Genomic DNA, 15,482 nt, shown 5'->3' with positions numbered 1-15,482 from the left:
AAAAAGATTTTTTTTTTATCTTTTCTAAAAATAGAGAAAAAGATGTTGTCACACCCAAGTTAGATTAGTGTTTATATGTAATAGTTAATTTGTAATAGTAGGAAAGGGGGAGCCTTCCCTTAGAATTAGGAGAGTTTTTAACTCACATGCTGTGGTTGAAACCATAATTTTGCACAGCTTCCTAGGTGTACAAAATTTTCAACCAACATAGTTTTTGTGCGATTATATCAGTTCTAGTGTGCCAAATTCTATCAAAACTTATTGGGATTCGTGATATGCAAGATTTTGCCATCAATTACCCATTTAAGGGAAAGGGCCACGTGGGAACCCCAATTGGGGATGCCTAGAAGCAGTCGTAAACTCCTAGAAATAGTAGTTGAATATGAAAATGGCAGGGGTTGGAGCTTGGGAAAGAGGAGACTTACGAGGATGGGGACAAAACATAGCTTGAAACTCCCTGTGTTACATTCTATTGAAGAGCTGGAGCCCAAGTGAGCTTTAAGCCTCACCGGTGCACAATTAACCACTGCCATAATACCTTGGAATTCACAATAAAAAATCATCTTTATAGAAATGATGTTAAAGGTTGATTTACCATGAAATCACTTAGCATCCGAACAAGTGTTATATATTTTGGATTATATTAATTGTCTAGTTTTTCATAAAATAGCCAAATAATAGCAATCTAATGCAATAAAAAGTTAACAAGGAGTAGGATTGGACCAAAGTTACAATTCTAATCTATTAAATTGCTGAATGCACAACTAATCATAAATCTAGGTTGTAGTGGAAGTCATGTAGAAAGTAACTTTTTAATTTTTTTTTAAGGAAGATTTATCATCCTCTTTATCTAAGAGCCAAGGACCAAGGGGTATCCATTCCATCAAATTGGTCCGAGGCACAATCCCGACCTCATCCCTTATGATATCAGAGCCTTGCACTCAACAAGACTTGATCCCTTGTTGACTCATTTAGAACCTTTCAACTTCACTAGTAGAACAAGAACCCATTGATGTAGAAAGTAAATTTCATTTCCTAAGATTTATAAACATGAACATGAATCTGACATGCGAATTAGCCCATATGAATGGTGTAGGTTTGATCATAATTGAAACTCCTACTCGGGGTCAGTATGCCATATGAATGGTGTAATTGTTTGAGCAGTTCTCTATCTATTAACACGAGAAGAAAATATTTTTCAAATGTAATTGTTAGAGGACCATGTGAACCTTGCTATCATAACTTTCAATGGAAACATAGCTGATCACTTAGGAACTTGTAGGTTGTTGGTCCTTGTCAAATTGACTAAATAAATAGTGCATTTATGAATTAGAATAACACACCTTAGGCCAATGCATAAGTATGATTGTAGTGTGTATTTTGTATTAGTTTACATAGCTGTCGTGAAGTACAAATAAATAGTAGATATTTGGGAAAAAATCTAGCCCAAAAAAATTAGGAGAGGGAATATTGAATGAATTAGTTGCATACATGCAACTTTCTATATTTTATGTGGACGCAATATGATGAAAATGGTGTTTACTACGTGAGGCCCTAGGTTGATTTTACTTCTCTTAGTTCTTTGCCACTATCCTATTAGTGGGATATTAATGCTTATTAGTAGATATTAATATTAAATTTTGATAGGTTCCATTGTTTTTGGAAGACCTAAAGTAGCATGATAGATTGTAAATAAATGTAATGTAGTGTTGTAAAGCATGAGAGATTGCAAAGAAGTTAGGAAATTGTTAGGGGGTATGGGACATCTCTAGGAGTCTTTGGAAACAAGTTGTAGACCTTAGAATGATCTAAAGAACCTATTTTGGTGAACTCACTATTTTTGAGAGGGGGTAAACTTACCACTACTATGATGAATGCATTTATATTGTGGTAGTTGTAATTAGATTATAGTGAATGCACAAAGATCAGTTCATTGGAAGTGGTAAAAATGCTTTAGCATAGGCATAATGTGAAATATGAAGAGTTTTATTGTTTGGTCTTCTTTTGGAGGATGCATAGTCTTCCTTTTCCATGCTTAGAGAGGCAATGGAATAGGCAAGTGAAGATAGATGACAAGTTTAGACATGTTGATTCTTGTGGAAACTTCATGTTCATGTTGATCTTGGTGATAGAAAGTGGGATGTAGGTTTTTGAAGCTACAAAGAAGGTTGCATATGTTTTATGTCGTTTCATTATTCTAGAGTTTTGAATATGTTCATGTGACGTTGTAAGACCTCTTGTGCATCACTGTGATAGTGGAATGAAGATAAAACCTCTCTTACTATAGTTTTCACCCATTGAAATATTTCTCCAAGATAGTCTTTGTGTTGTCCTGTTTATGTTTAATTTTTTGCATAGTCTTCCTTTTGTGATGAACTTCTCTTATGCTTGACACTTGAATGAATGCAATTGATTGAGATAAACACTTATTAGAGATGGAATATAATGTATATTGAAGGAGTAGAGATGCCATTAAGAAAGGTGTAGTTGATGAATATTGTATGAGGGAAACACTTCTTGTTTGTGAATCAAAGTGCCAACAAAGTAATTCTTTCCCTTTCAAAAATTAATGTTTTGGTATGTTATAGTGGTATGCTCTCCACTCTCCACAAGATTGAGTGGAAATTACAAATTATTTTGTTATGAGTTTGAGATTTATACTAGAGAGTGGTTAAGGGCAATGATAAAGGCAAGGGAAGATTACGGAGAAGCCCATTTATAGAAGTCAGAAGATGTTGCTAGGATTTCAATAGTAGAAGAGAGGGTGAATAGAGTGAAGAGAATGATAATTGTCTTGAGATCTTTAGTTGGAATCCAAAAGAATATGAGGAAGGAAAAAGAGAAACTAATAGAAGGGTAAGGATAGACCTCATTTGGAAGATTCTTCAAAGAATAGTTTGACATATAACCCTATGATGTAGAGATTAGCATCTATAACCTTGATCAATGGGTGCCTAAGATGGAGATGGCCTTTTAAAGATTTTACGAATTATCTCCTGATAAACAAGTTTCTTTTGCTAGGTTAAAACTGTCTAGGTACACTTAAAATTGGTATGAAAGCTATGCTCAATCTTTTGAGATTATAAAAGTGACACCCATCACTAAGTGAGATATTTGTTTAGACACTATATAAGTAGTTCTATGATATATTCCATGAATTATAATTGGTGATATGATAGAACCATTTGAAAGAAGAAGAATGGCAAAGTAAGCTTATACAAGTGGATTTAGAAAGAGCTTATTTAAACTTGATAAACATATTATAGACTATTAAATATTGATAAAATACATTTGTGGTTTATGTGATTATTTCAAAAGACTAGTCATAATGGCCAAGCTACAAGGTATAGACAGGGTTGCACTACTTTGAGCTAGATTAGAAGGGGACCATCTTGTTTACGTTAACATGAAGAGTTAGTATAAGCTATAGTTGAATGAGAAACACCTCATTTTGAATTTTATGTTAGCAAGTTTAAGGTCTCTATGTTGAGTAACGCAAAGCGTAGGAGGTTGCTTTTAGTGCCAATCGAAGGATTGTCCTTCAAAAGGAAGTTGAGATTAGGGATGTGCTTCAAGGTTGTGAGAGATACAAATATGCTATTTTTTAGACGATTCTCATATTGTGGTCTAAGGAAAGATGACATCTTTGCAAAATGAATGATTCTTCAATTTACATTTATTGATTCCTACATCTTTGGGGGATTAAAATCCTCCTAATGGGGTTGGTGTGATCTATAAATGGACCATAAAATTTTGATCAATAAGGTAAACATGGCTCCACTTAGCTAAGGTGATGTGAGAGCATTTAGGCCCACAAGTGATTCAACATCAACCAAAAACATTTCTTATTTTGTTTTCCATTTTGATTCAGTTTTGTTGTGTTTTTGGTTGGTTTTTGATGATTTATCTTAGAAGAATTTGACTTGGCTACGTGAAAACATCACTTTGATGAAGTTTGAAGTCTTTTGAAAATGTTAAAGTATTTCAGTAAAATCAGAGGTTCACAAACCTCTCATTCCATCGAAAAGCTTTGATTCGACAATTTTTCAAGTTTACAAATCAACAAATTTGTTAAAAAAGTTCTTATGTTTGCAATTTCGTCAACTCACCAAAATAGGAAGAAAGAGTTAGAAAGTTTGTGTTTTTAGTAAAAAATTTAGTCTGCAAACCATTTGTTTTGTCAAAAACGATCCACAAACTCCTTGGTTCAATGTTTCGGTGATATTGTGAGTTCACAAGCTTGTACATATGTCAAAAGAAGTTTGTGGAAGACCAATTTTGCAAAAGTGTTGTAGAAGAAGTAAAAAGAAAAGAATTGGATGATAGATGCTTGGCAATCAAAATTCGATGTGCTGAAGTAGGTAAAACATCTTGCGAGGAGCCACTTCAGTTTGGGAGAGTATTGTCACTAAAGTTCGAACCCCTTACTAAGCTATTAACTCAACCTAGTGAAATATTGGATCATATTCAGGTTGTGGGTCACCTATTGTGAAAATGAACCTCTATAGAGAGTAGGATCCCTCGTTTATCACCTAAATTCTTACTTGTAATGTCCTCTTTGGGATATTACTATATTTTGACCTAAAATCACAGGTTCAATAAAAATAACAGATAAAATACAACTAAGAATACACACCATTTGAAATGTCTTTAACAAGATTAATCCTAGTTTAGGCCTTGCAATCACATTAGTCAACACTTGAAACATAATTCATGAGACCAACCATTTTCATATGGGTTAGGAATCCACAAACATATTATTGCTTATATAATCAATAAAATAAATAATTGTCCAAAGCATATTCCTATAGTAACCATATTATGAATTAGATAGAAACATTGCAAATTGCAATCTCAAGGATTATCCTTGTATTGCAAGAGCATGGGTGGAAAATGGTCCACTCCATCTCTTAGTCCACCTTGGAGGTGCTCCATCCTGCTCGATCAAGGTTAGGAGCACTAATCAACCTACTAGCCCATAGGCGCTCCATCTCGGGGTGGCGTGCTTGATAAGAGTATGAGACTACCCTCTCCAATGAGTCTGTGAGCACACATATGGATCCCAGCCCACAAGCACTCCATCTTGGGGCAACAAACCTGGTTAAAGATAGGTTAGGTCTTCACCTCTTGTGAGCTTGAAAGGCTGATCGACCTTCCTATTCTGCAACCATTTCTACCCATTCCAAAATCGATTAACTATATGAATTATTATAGCATATTTATCAAATAAAAATAATTAATTTTACTTTACTCAAATTAGAAAATAATGAATTTACTTAAAATTATCCCTATATAATCTCAACAAATAATATATGTTGCATTCGTACACATATCATATTTTCACACATAAACTTACTAATTCTAGGTTGATTCTAATAAATAAGATTTCTGCTCTTTTTTGCTATTTCTTGAATTCAAATCAAATGCTGCTACTATATATTTATTTTTTGCTCTTACTCACTTTTGATCCTTAATTATTTTCTTGCTTGTGATGATAAATTGAAGCCCCATCTCAAATGAATTGATCTCCCTTTTATACCTTATCATTGAGGGAGTCACAACCTTTCACATATGTTCCCTTTTGAAAGAGTGCAACCCCCCATCCTTGATTGTTAGTCTTGAGTGGATTTTTAATTTTGATTTCATGTCTTTAATATTTGCTTCCAATGATTTCTTAATTCAACTTTATTTAAATGCCATTATTATCTTTGCAATCCCAATAAGGCTGTGACTAACTTTGCAAGGCATGACATTTTTTCTCTTTAGAACATGTATGACAGTTAGAGGAAACGCCAAACAAAAATATTTGTGTTAGAAATTGTCCCCTCTAAACATGGGGGTTCCTTTATGGAAGTGTACAACTGGCAACATAAAGAAATAATGAGCCAATTGATATAATGTTCATAAATGAATCATATGTATTAATATTGCACTGCAACGATGACTAATGAAAATACATATATTAGGATAAAGTGTTGTCAAATGAATCATTAGAAGATATAATGGAATAATTTATTATTTGTTGGATAAATATCATAGAATATAATATAGTATCTACACAAGCAACTCCACACAACAACAATTGATAAATACATATATCTGAATATGTCCTTAAGATTGAAGTTTATAAGTTCATACATACAATGATCGACTAAAATTCAGAAATCTCTATTTCATGCCCTTTGACCATTCATTTATATTTTATAATAATAATAATAATAATAATAATAATAATAATAATAATAATAATAATAATTTATTAGTAAAGCCCATTTAAAAAGGGAATATTACATAACTCTAAACTATTGTTTTTAATGAAAAGAGAAAAAAAGCTTGAAAATAAGAGCTAAAGCTATGGTGGTGTAAAGCGGAAAAATCGAACCCTAGTCGTTCTCCCCTCCCCAACTCCGAGGAGAGAGAAGGGAGGTCACTAGGGTTGATGGTTTTCACTTAGGAGGGACTTTACATTCAAAAGAGGGGTTGAAACCCACAAGATCCAATCCCACACAATGCAGGATTGGATTCTAAATGAGTTTCAAGGGTTAAGACATCAAGGATACCCTCTTTTGTAAAGAATGTAGATAGGATGATTGGACTAAGAATGCATGTAAAGTAGGAAAGATTCGTTTATAAACAGAGATAGGGATATGGGATGAAGCTGCGGACCTGGAATTAGTAGTAAAATATCGAGATGGTGCTGTTCTGCAAATTTGAGCGAAAGTTGACGAGACGATGGCGCCCGGCGTGCACACGGTCCTCCGAAAAATCCGCGAAACGAAGGGGGATCCGTTCGTCTCTGCACAAGGATTCCAGATCTTCAATTACAGCCGCGTACCTGCAACCTACACACAGAAAAGAGAGGACGATTGGGGGGTTAGGGATTAGGGGTTTGCCTTTAGGTCAAACCCTAGTTTTGGAATTAACCAAGAAATGAGAATGCTGTAAATGTAAATGTTTGTAATGTAAACAAGTACTGATACCTTGTTGTAAGAATGTTTGTATTCTTACATGCGAAGGTGTAATGTATGTAGTATGCTGTATGTTGTATGTGATCTCCTCTTCAATGGTTGAATCCTTGTCTTGAATGCAACACCTAGCCTTGAATGGAGACTTAGAATGCTCAATTGCTTGAAGGAATACTTGAATGCTTGAATGTTTGAATGTTTGAATATTGCTTCCGCGTCTTTGCACATATATCTCCTCCTCCCTTTTTGAGAGAGGAAATGTAGTTTATATACTTGTCAATTAGGGTTGATAGACTGATTTTCCCGACCTTAGGCTGACCAGGAAATAATATTTCCCGAATTGCAAACTTAAAGACCTGATGCCCAAAAGAGACCGGGCCCAAAATAGGGCAAGGGACCAAGGCGCCATGGTCCCACTTCCCGGGACAGCAGGGTGCAAGGAGGGATCATGCCAAGGTGCAGAAAAATGCAGTTTTTGGTGTCACAAGCAGGTTTCGGGGTCTCCATTCAGGTTTAACGTTGCATCGCCATCGTGAAGACCCAAATGCAGTCGAAATTGCAAGTGTCGCAATTTTAGGACGCTACATTTAGCCCCCACTTTAGCGGGAGTATAAGCGTACGCTCATACTTCCGGTAAAGTACAAGGAAACAACATTGAAAAACTTTCACCACGTCAAGGAGGCAAGATACACCAAGCCCCCAGTGGACTAAGGATCTTACGAATTCGATTGACAAAGTAAAAGGGAAGATCACGAGGGAGAACCATGACTGTCAGTAGTAAGGTTCCCTCACTATGAGTCATGTAAGAAAAATACCAAAAATTTTCAAGGCAAAGCTAAGTTCGCCAAGAAACTTTCAAGTATCTTGAAGAGATATGGACGGGGTGTATGCCCCCCTACGTTAAAGCGATCGCACATGCCTCATCGGGGGTGATTGCTTTAAGGTAGTGATACATATAAGGAATGAGAAGGGAAAGGAGCATGTTATCACAAGGATTTAGCCCCCAAGTGTGAGATAAGCCCAAGGATAATAGACACAAAACACAAAGCACAAGGTGACTTCGCTTTCCTCGGGGTCAGTATGCTGTATGATAATTCATGTATATCATATGTATGTATGCATAATTGTTCTTCATTCCCCAATCAAGGAAGGTCACCTAGAAGAAGGGAACACATGTGTCTTTTGAGTCAACATGAGAGAGACCAAAAGAGATCTCAATGCTTTGCATCGTCCTCAAGTAGACAACACTAAGGACAACAAATAGAAGAATGAGAATAACACATAGAAGAAGTAACAAAAGATCAAGAGAGGAGGAGAGAATCTGCTATGCTAATGAACTAGTCTAGCATGTCATCTACCCCCCGATCATGCTGATCAATATTTCGGGAAGGTAGGAAACACGCTAGAGGAGGAACATCCAACACAGCAGATGGAGCTATCACAAGATCCAAACAAGGGCTATGTTCATGTTCCGAGCCACGTTGTTCTTGTCTAGGAGCTAGGATAAGTGCTTTAGAAAATTCATTAGATAAATGGTTATCAACATCAACATATTCATATTCACTATCAGAATGAACAGGAGTAACATTTTCATCATGAATAACATTTTCATCTATATCATCATCAAGATTTATAAAAATAGGATCTTTAACTCGCACAGGATCAAGACCATCATACATCTTATGTTTAGGAGATTTCGGCTCTGTTGTTCACCAAAAGTGATAACCCAAGAACACCTGCAAATCTTTCTATGAAATGGCCAATTTCAGTCTACAAAACACATTAGGGCTTGGACAACATAACATAGGATCCTAATTGATCCTCCTGCACTTCAGGTTCTGCTAGACCTAGGGGGGGACACCCTCTTGATGCATTGAATATAATAATCACAAACATAAGACTGCATCAACAATGAGCAGACAAATCATTTCACAAGCTCAACATATTAGGAAACATTACAGATTGGCTAGATCTATACAAACAATAGGATGAAACAGAGCTTGGAAAGAATGGAACACAAACACCCTTAAACAATGAAGGGAGAATAGATTTATCTTTTAAATGTATATCTGAAAACATCCCCAAAATTGCAAGACCACTGCCTTGTTCGTTGGGCAACAGAGTCACAGACATAACTACAAATATGAATCATAGATGCAAGCTTATTTTCCTTAAACAAGATATTCATGCATCAATACCTTATATTAATGCACTATTTGATTCATTCACAATTTTATCAGATCTGGAAAATATATTTCATCATTTATGATTGACTACAGAGTTTGAAACCTTCCTTGAAGGATACCTATAAACAATCACACAATTTCTTTGAAATTGACAAATCTTATCCTCCTTGAGGATTCAATTCATAATAATGAAATACTTACACAGAGACAATACTATGAGGAATTTACTCATGCCTGACACAAGCAAGTCCTGCAACTAGAATCACATTTACAACATTGCCCTGCAATCTCTATACCCTGAAAACAAACCAAAAGCAATTACAAATTTTGGTCATGACATTCAGAAATGGAAGCCATCAAATCTGGAGCATTTCTCCAAATTTCTGGAACCCTTACAACTGAGAAGAATGGGGAATAAAAAGAGAGAGGGAACCAAATCAAATCTGTAACTGAATTGCCAAGTGTCCCTTCTCTAACTGAATTTTATTCCCGTGAAAACTGCATCCAAAATATCCCACATTTGCCAAAATTAACCTCATAGTTGGATTCCTCGCTCCGAGAGCTTTCCGAAAATATATAACACTTTATACCTTGGCCAAAAATTGAGTCCTGGGCGAATTAATTCCCCAATGTGCTCAAATATTTAAATTTTTCATTTATTAATATAGTCTAAACTATATAATAAACAATTTTAAATTTAAATTTTTGCCTCCATTTGTGCTCTGACGCCTTGCCACGTGGCAGGATCTGATTGGTCGATGGGGTTGACCGGACGCCACCTGAGATGACACCTCATCATCGCCACGTCATCTGCTTCGTCACCGCCACTTGGCTGCCACGTCATTGCCACTGGACTGCCACCTGTGCGCCAACCGTGTGCCACCTCACCGGGACCCGCCTGCTGGAGCACTGACTGTACCTGCCACCTACGTGCCACATGGACGGCTCTCGTTCACTCTCGCTATTTCGCGGGTTTAACTCATGTGCATCTTCCTTTCGCGAAATAGCGCGAGCCGTTGATCTCTCTCGAACCTGCTCGCTCGTTAACCCGACCTTCGTCTGCAAAATTTTGCCTAGTTGTCTTGGGAAGCGTGCCTGAGTGGGGTCCACTTGGTTTTCGTCTAATCAATTCTTCCTTCGCCTCAAGAAGTGTGCTCGCGCATGGGCCCGCCTTGGGCACCCATGGGCACCTTGTGTCAAAAGCCTTTAAGGCTTAGACATTATATTGCTGTGCGCTTTTGCATATAAACATTAAAAAAGAACACTTCCCAGTGCATGTGGGATAATGATGTTAAGCCTGGAGCTTCATCTTTGAAGAGTTCTCTGGGTGACTGCTTATAAATTTCGCTCGCCAGGGCAATTTGGTTGTATTTGCTCTCCTCCTTGCCCCGCAATGGAGTCTTTGGCTTACATTTTACTAAGCATGTTACCTCATGTCATTGCTAAAGAATCTGTGAGCATCAGGAAACTGATAAAGCATCTGCTCAAGAAATTTTGTCAACTGTACATGCTTGGCTGTCCACTGTTCCATCATCTTGGCTTCCTTGATTTCTGCATCTCTTTGGAAACTAGAAAGTTGCTCTCTGCAATCAGACTCCAATTTATCAAGATATGTCATCTCTTCCTCTCTAAGGGCCCGAATTTTAGCACGCATTTCTTCAATTTTTTCTCTCCGCTTACGTGTTTCTCATTCAAGCTGTTGTTCGAGTCGATTGAGTCTCCAACTAGCCTCCTTTTTGTGCATTAACCAGGACTGCCGACCTTCTTCAAGATCTTTTACGTTTTGGAAAAATGCAGGCAGCTGTTGCATGATACGGTTATCTGCTCCTTGTTTGGTAGAAGGTAAAATTGGATCAAAAGATACCGTCTCAACTGGCTTATCTGATGAAGTCCAAGGTAAATTATGCTTGTTCTCATTCACTGATCCTCTAGAAATACCATTGATGATCTCTTTTTGTCTTGTAGCATCTTGCAGCCAAGATCTAGGTGCTATAACTTCAGATGCTGGAGATGCGGAACCACTTGAAACAACCGGATCACTTAATGATGGAAAAAGGGACAAGCTCACAGAAGGCGATGAATTCAGTTGAATAGATTTTGACAGGAAAGGATTCTCTCTCTCCAAATTGAATGCAGAAGCTGTGGTTTTAACATCAGTGCTACCGGCTTTTGCTTCTTTGAACAATGTAATTACCACGCTACAGCAAAAAATTATATTTTTTTTAGCCACATAGAGGAAGTTTGACTGGTATTACACCTGTTCAATGTAATTTAAACTTTGTTCTTAAAGAAAACATCGCCTTCTAATGATCACGCAGGGAGCATGATGCTTTAGACTTGCCAATGAATTTGCTTGATGGTTTCTAATGCTGCTCCTAAACTCCCCACAGCTCACCACTTAACTCCACGCAGAGGAAATATTCAAGGCTCGGCTACACTCCATAGCAACGTAGAGGATGTAGTTTGCATTGTCTTCTCCCACCATACTCCACGCAAGGGAAGAGCTATGAAGTGCGAGGGGGGAGTGTGAATTGGGACCACCGCTGGAGAACCCCACACACCACGCTACGATAGGGAGGGAGAACGTTGGAATTTCAATGCCATTGTTGTTTTCCATGTCCCTCCCCAATCTCATACGCTGCTCCGGAGGCTTTTACACAGGGCCATTAACCAGAATTTTAGTACATTCTATCAGCCACGCTGCAGAGAAGTCTTTGGCATTGTCTTCTCCCATGCGTTTTCTATACTCATCTTTACTAAATTCTACAAGGCATTTCCCACCCAATGCAGTTTCTGCTTTGTCCATATCAAATAATTCTTCCATAATCTTCATACTTTCTGAGTCTTTTGAATATACAAATTTTACTTTCCGGTATGTCTTTGGTTCCAAAAATGGGTTTAGCACTGTCCAAAATGACTCGAAGATCTTTGGTGGATTGTATAGAATGGCCACGCCTAGCCTTTCTGGATAATGATTCTGTAAAACTTTAGTTGTTTCATGTGTTACCTTCACAAATATACTAGCTGCAGTCCAGCCTTTGAAATCAATCAACCAAACCATTTGTTCTAACATATGTATTTTCTCTGATTTTGCCATATGGACAAAGTGGAAAGCAACGACCACAACCATAGCAACGTTCACTAATTACTCTTGCCTTGGGAAAAACTGGAAACTTGGAAATAGAGCTAGCATTAAGAGGCATATCATTGTAATGAATTGAGCTTTCAAATTTACTTGCACCAGCAGGGCAAACTCTTTCACATGGTCTTGAACAATCAATTGGACAATCTCTTGGATCGAATTGAGCTTTGCGGAAGTGAAAATCTGTGTCATTATTAACACTGATCATTAGCCAAGGCCTTCCCAAGGGTATCCTCTCAACTACATTTCCTGACATACATATCAATTTGCACTTGGTTTTGAACTTTCTCGGCTCTTTCACTGTCCAACTGGCAAATTGCAGTCGAGCCGGGTCGGGCCCCAAAGTGGGTCCGACTAAAATTTTTTTCGTTTTCATGCAACAGACCCCTGGAAAGCTTCACGGACCTCAAACAGACCTCTGGAATCGATCGGCACCATTCTGGGATCACAAAATTGCATTTTACATCCTTCAGGCAATTACGCCACAATTTTCGCATTTAATCGCGAAGACGTAATTTTCAAACCTGTCAAAACACCTTTCTGGAGCTCGCCATCTGACAGGCATGCACTTTGATATACAAGGATGACATTTACCAAACGGTTTCTCAAGACGAGTCCCGAGCGAAGAGATATTAATTTCCGAAAATGCCCAACTGGCTTTGTCAACACTGCGGACCTGATGAAGTCAATGTCCTAGCAACACATGACGCCTTTCTCAAAAATATCAAACGACCTCCGTGGGTCCTCAAATTCGGAACATAGGTACCTTTAAGTACATATTAAATCTTTGAATTCTCAATTCGATCACTTGACTGACAGGATGCAAATGGCATGCACACAAAAATGGCAACATTAACTGATCTAACACTGGAGTGCGGTAACTGAATTTGATGGCAAAATGAGCTCTTTTGAGAACCGATCAAACGGATTGGTAGGGCCTTGAAATTTGAAACGTAACTCATCATTTATACCAACATCAGCCTGGAACAAACATTAGGGCATGACGCTTACTGAGGCAACTTTTACACTTAGTCGAAACAGGGCTCCGACTAGCTGTCAAAACAGAGACTTGCCAAAACATAGAAACTGCAAACGGAATCGGCTTCAAAAACTGAGCAAATGGATTCGTTAAGACTTGAAAATTTGCGAGCTCACTCACATTTATGCATAGAATTGAATCCACTTTGAATTTCTTCATGACGATCAACAGGGCAAAAGATGTAATCGCTCAAAGTAGGCTACTCAATAAAATCTGCATTTGTGCCTAAAATGCACTTCCAACTCACCCCTCAAAACGGGTACCTCATAAACTTATCCAAACTGAATTTTGAAAGTTGCCACACACTAAATAGGCCAAATGAAAGGTGTGGGACATGAATCCTGAGCCTTACCCTTTGAAAATCAACTGGCTCCATTTTACCCCCTTGCTAACTAGGCCATTCGGACTGACTTATTTGGGTGCCTTTCTGACATACTGAGCAAAATTTTGAAATAGGCCTACAAACTTTGACGCAATTTTAAATACTCCCAACAGGCTCAATCTCCGACTGAGGAGAAAATGGACTAATACTAGCTGAAGGTGTTTTTGGGGATTGCAAAGTTTGAGAAGCAGCTGCCTAAGCTCTAAGACGACGCTTTCGTCGACGTTCACGTGCAGAACAATTTCGTCTAGTCTTAGTAGGAAGTTGAGAAGATTGAGGAGGAGGAATGTTCTCATCCTTATCACTTGGGTGTTTAGGTTGTGGTCTCTTAGGTTGAATAATAGGAGAAGAGGAAGGTCTCTTCTCTCCATAAGAGGAAGGAGGAGGAACTGCTCCATACAAAGGAGGAATATTTGGTTTAGGAAGGAGACCAAGCCCATCATGACGAGGAGGTATAGGTCTACTTTTAGGAAGTTTATTAGATATAGGCATAGTCACATTCATGGGAATGGGTTGGGAATCTTCTTGAGGAAAGACATTAGTTTTATCTTTCAAAGGAAGAACTTCCTTCTCAAGAATGATAGGAATGTCAAGTTTGGGTGTTCTAGGTTCACTTAGAGATAGGATCATATCTTTTTTCCACCTTTGATAAGATTTGAAAAGATGATCACTTCGCGGAGGAAGAGATTGGAATTGTTTAGGCCAAAAGTAATCAATAGGAACGCTAGAAGTTCTTTCAGCAGGTTTAAAGAGGCTATGATTGATAGTAACAATTTCACCATTATGGGGAAATTTCAAGCACTTGTGAATAGGAGAAGCAATAGCTTTCATGGAAGATAGCCAAGGATAGCCTAGCTTCACACGAAATTGTTCGGATGATGGAATAATAGCAAAGTCCACATCAAGGGATTTGTTATGGACCTCAATAGGTAATGTAATAGAACCAATTACAGGAGAAGAAAATGCATCAAATAGTTTCACAACCACATTTGTTTCGTCATAGATCACTTGATTCAATTGCAAAGTAAAAAGAAATTCTTCAGTAATGACATTAACCATACAAGAAGGATCAATAAGCACTCCACGACAAGGTGTATTCTTGACTTTTGCAACTATATATAAAGGACCATCAGGTGCCCTGATAGTTTCACTGGAATCAAAGGTGATGGAAGGTTCTTTAGGGATTTTCTGCTGCTCTACAAAGTTAATCACATTCCGAGTCATGGACACAAGATCATCAGGTGAGACGGAGGAATCAGTAGTATCAATCGCATTAGAGGTATGAGAAGGCAATGGATCAGTAAAAATCTTAAGATTTTGGTTAGGAGGAGCTACAGATGTGTTGCCTTTATCATTCACACCAGAAACAGAGATAGTATTATTATCAATCAAATCTTGAATTTTACCCTTTAAAGCAAAACATTATTCAGTATCATGCCCAGGTTGACAATGAAATTGACAAAAAGATTTGTTATCAAAATAGGGTGAATTAATCTTTGCAGGATCTATTTGCCTTATAGGAGGAAGAGTAAGCACATTTTGTTCCAATAACTTATTCATAATACTATGCAATGATTCATTTAAAGGAGTAAACTTTCTTTCTTTCTTGAAAAACTTAGAAATAGGAGGCACACCTGATGCTGCATTCACATTGTTGTTGATGATGTTTTCATTGAATTTAATTGACTCTCTGTTCGGTTTAAACTTCCCAAATGGTTGTTGACTACTATCACCCTTATCACTCGGAGCCATAGGATTTGCTTGTTCC

The 15,482-nt window shown here is 37.6% G+C and overlaps 1 protein-coding gene across 1 annotated transcript; it reads right to left on the bottom strand.

The window, feature by feature from the left end:
* Positions 1 to 10,838: 10,838 nt before the first annotated feature.
* On the bottom strand, positions 10,839 to 12,281 carry LOC131031308 (uncharacterized). The gene is made up of 2 exons (XM_059217533.1): positions 11,809 to 12,281; positions 10,839 to 11,349 (listed from the first exon to the last, which is right to left on the bottom strand). The coding sequence occupies exons 1-2, from the start codon at positions 12,279 to 12,281 to the stop codon at positions 10,839 to 10,841; spliced, it is 984 nt and encodes a 327-aa protein (XP_059073516.1).
* Between the last annotated feature and the right edge of the window lie 3,201 nt (positions 12,282 to 15,482).

The sequence above is a fragment of the Cryptomeria japonica genome, chromosome 3 (assembly GCF_030272615.1).
Source record: "Cryptomeria japonica chromosome 3, Sugi_1.0, whole genome shotgun sequence".
Taxonomy (NCBI): domain Eukaryota; kingdom Viridiplantae; phylum Streptophyta; class Pinopsida; order Cupressales; family Cupressaceae; genus Cryptomeria; species Cryptomeria japonica.
The sequence above is the reverse complement of the archived record's forward strand: the minus strand, read 5'-3'. Positions and strand labels throughout refer to the sequence as shown.